The sequence below is a fragment of the Danio rerio genome, chromosome 18 (genome assembly GCF_052040795.2).
Source record: "Danio rerio strain M-AB ecotype USA chromosome 18, GRCz13ab, whole genome shotgun sequence".
In the NCBI taxonomy this organism is placed as follows: Eukaryota; Metazoa; Chordata; class Actinopteri; order Cypriniformes; family Danionidae; genus Danio; species Danio rerio.
Genome location: NC_141038.1, coordinates 28,050,001 through 28,052,500, shown reverse-complemented (window position 1 = coordinate 28,052,500; position 2,500 = coordinate 28,050,001). Strand labels below are relative to the sequence as shown.

At 37.2% G+C, this 2,500-nt stretch overlaps 1 protein-coding gene across 5 annotated transcripts in view; it reads right to left on the bottom strand.

Moving 5' to 3' along the window:
- The window catches only part of blm (BLM RecQ like helicase), a 29,569-nt gene that overhangs the window by 6,787 nt on the left and 20,282 nt on the right, over positions 1 to 2,500 (bottom strand). For all 5 annotated transcript variants that reach the window (XM_087293216.1, XM_087293218.1, XM_087293214.1 and 2 more), the window contains one exon: positions 2,232 to 2,427. In XM_087293216.1, coding sequence (XP_087149342.1) covers positions 2,232 to 2,427 — 196 coding nt within the window. The remainder of the gene's footprint in view (positions 1 to 2,231; positions 2,428 to 2,500) is intronic.

Below are 2,500 nucleotides of genomic sequence, written 5' to 3'. Positions count from 1 at the left end.
GAATAACATTAGATTCGTGGTTAACTACCTTCTCTTTTAGTTGCAGCCGGTAAATAAACGAGGACACATGTAACCTGGCCCAATCACCAAAGAGGGAACATCACTGAAATTCTCATTGCGAAAAAAACCCTCCTTTTTTCTGTCTCTCCCTCTTGGGCGCACACACGCGCACTTGAACGCACACACACGCATGCACACGCACGTGTGTACACGCACACACACACAAACAAACACCAAACTGTCCTGCACACGTGACTTGCTAAACAAAAACTTGTCAGGCTGTTTGTAATCGAATATGGTTATTTGTTATTATCAACGCGTTGCTTGCCATGTGTTGTTGATGTAAGATTGTATTCAGTTTGTTCGAAATATTCATATTGATTATAACGAGCGCGCATGAGAGCTGTCACCGCACGCACACACACATCGATCTGACAGAGATACAACGCTCAGGTTTGTATCAAAATCTGACTCCGAGGGCAAATCGGCGCCCTCACAGCAGTTTTTCATACACTTTTCATCACTTTGCTCTATTGACAGCAAGAACAAAACACAGAAGCGCTGATGCTACGTGTTCAAAAGAACCTAAAACGCTAAATAGGATGAATTTATGCCGCATTTTCTAAAATAATACATTCTGTATCTAGCTGTATCTAGCTCAAAACGGTCACAAGAACTCTAAAGAGCTTTTTCGGACATGACATATTTGTACACATGTACATTTACTGTAACACGTTTTATTCAAGAACATTTGAGCTGGTTTTAGTCCTTAGCTCTTTCATTTTCATCTTATTTAAAATATATTTAAATTGCTTGTTGATTAAATCCCATTTTGTTTTTTATCCTTTTTAATTTTATGCAACAGTCAAGTGGCATGTTAATTTGATATGAATAAAATGAAATATTGTATTTTTGCATGCGGATTTATGTGAAATCGTGAATCTAGGTCTATAATCACCTTGCAATTTTGAAATCATAGCTTTTTTGCTTTGAGTATAGGCTATTCAGTTCAAAAGAGCTGAGTTTCAGCTTTTATGAAGTTTGCTGTATAAAATTATAACATTTTGAAATATTTATAATTATTGGCCTATACATATCGGCTATCGGCCTTCAAGTCTAAGAATTATCGGTTATCGGTATCGGACAAAAAATCCATATCGGTGCATCCGATATGCCTTTGCAATAACCAGATTCCTGATAAATATGTTTGTCAATTTATTTTTGAAAGGTTGCTCAAGTGCTATAACAGCATGCAGCGAGTTTGCATGTGTGAGTGTTAATTTGGGCGTTTATGCGTGGATCGAGTTTATATCTCTGTGCATGTGTATGTGGTTATATGCATGCATCAAGTTTATATATGCGCAAGTTTCATACATGTTTTGAACATAGTATGGGTTTATATGAAAGTAATTTATAGGTGTATATGCATGTGTTAAAAAATAAAAAATAAAAAGTTTTATTTACATCCTACACGGCGCCTCATAGCCATCTGTGTTTGGTGTCGGGAAGGTGGATGGTAAGGCGACAGGTTGACAAACTTTTATGATGCCTCATCTTCTGTCATTGCTTCTGACTCTCAGTATGTTCTATCAGGCAGAACAGATTTGATGTGTTTCCGCTGCTAGTCAGCACCACTCTAAAGCACATTTTGCAGAGCACCGAAACTTTAAGTTTATCGAAACTTAAAAAAGCAGAACAACTTCCACACCACTGCGTTCGTCTTTCCTTTCTCATCAACTAATTTGTCTGCATTCTTACTTGTGGAAGCTTGTTCCCCTATATCTGTATTCAGGGCACTCATTTTGTAGCATTTTGTAGCTTTCTGCGACGGAGCAGCTTAACCAACTTCTGAGCGCTGGCAGTGGCAGCTTGTCTGTGATGTACGTCATCAGTCTCATTCTGAGCATGGAAAGTCATTCAGTGACAAATGAAAAGTATAAGATCTTACATATATAATAAAACATATGTATGCAAATGTATATCGAAATACCGGAAATGTGTTTTAAAATCATATCACCGTTATTGAAAAAAATCTTTTGCGATATGTATTAATATAGAATTATTGTCCAGCCCAACATGTACAATATGGAGTATTTTAGCCAAGTATCGATCCGATACCCGATACTGCCTAGTAACCATCCCATCTTTGACCCATATATTAAAAAAATAATTAAGTATATTCCCTACATATAAATTTTCTATCATTATAAACAAATAATAAATTGGCCTACCAGCAATCTTTTTGAGTGTAGCGGTGGAGAAGATATTGTAGTAATGAATGCCGAAGACTTTGCCCAACTTCTTGCATAGATCATTAAGTTCACCCAGACACTTTTTCACCATCTCCTCTCTCTTAGACACCTTCTCACACACAGACGCTCTGTGCTTTCTGATGCTGGATGCGCTCTCGGTCTCATGGAATTCAACCTGCAATGGGTTAAAGAAATTAATTAAGATTTTGCAGTTTCTCAAGAGAGAATAATGTACAGTAGTGCTATAG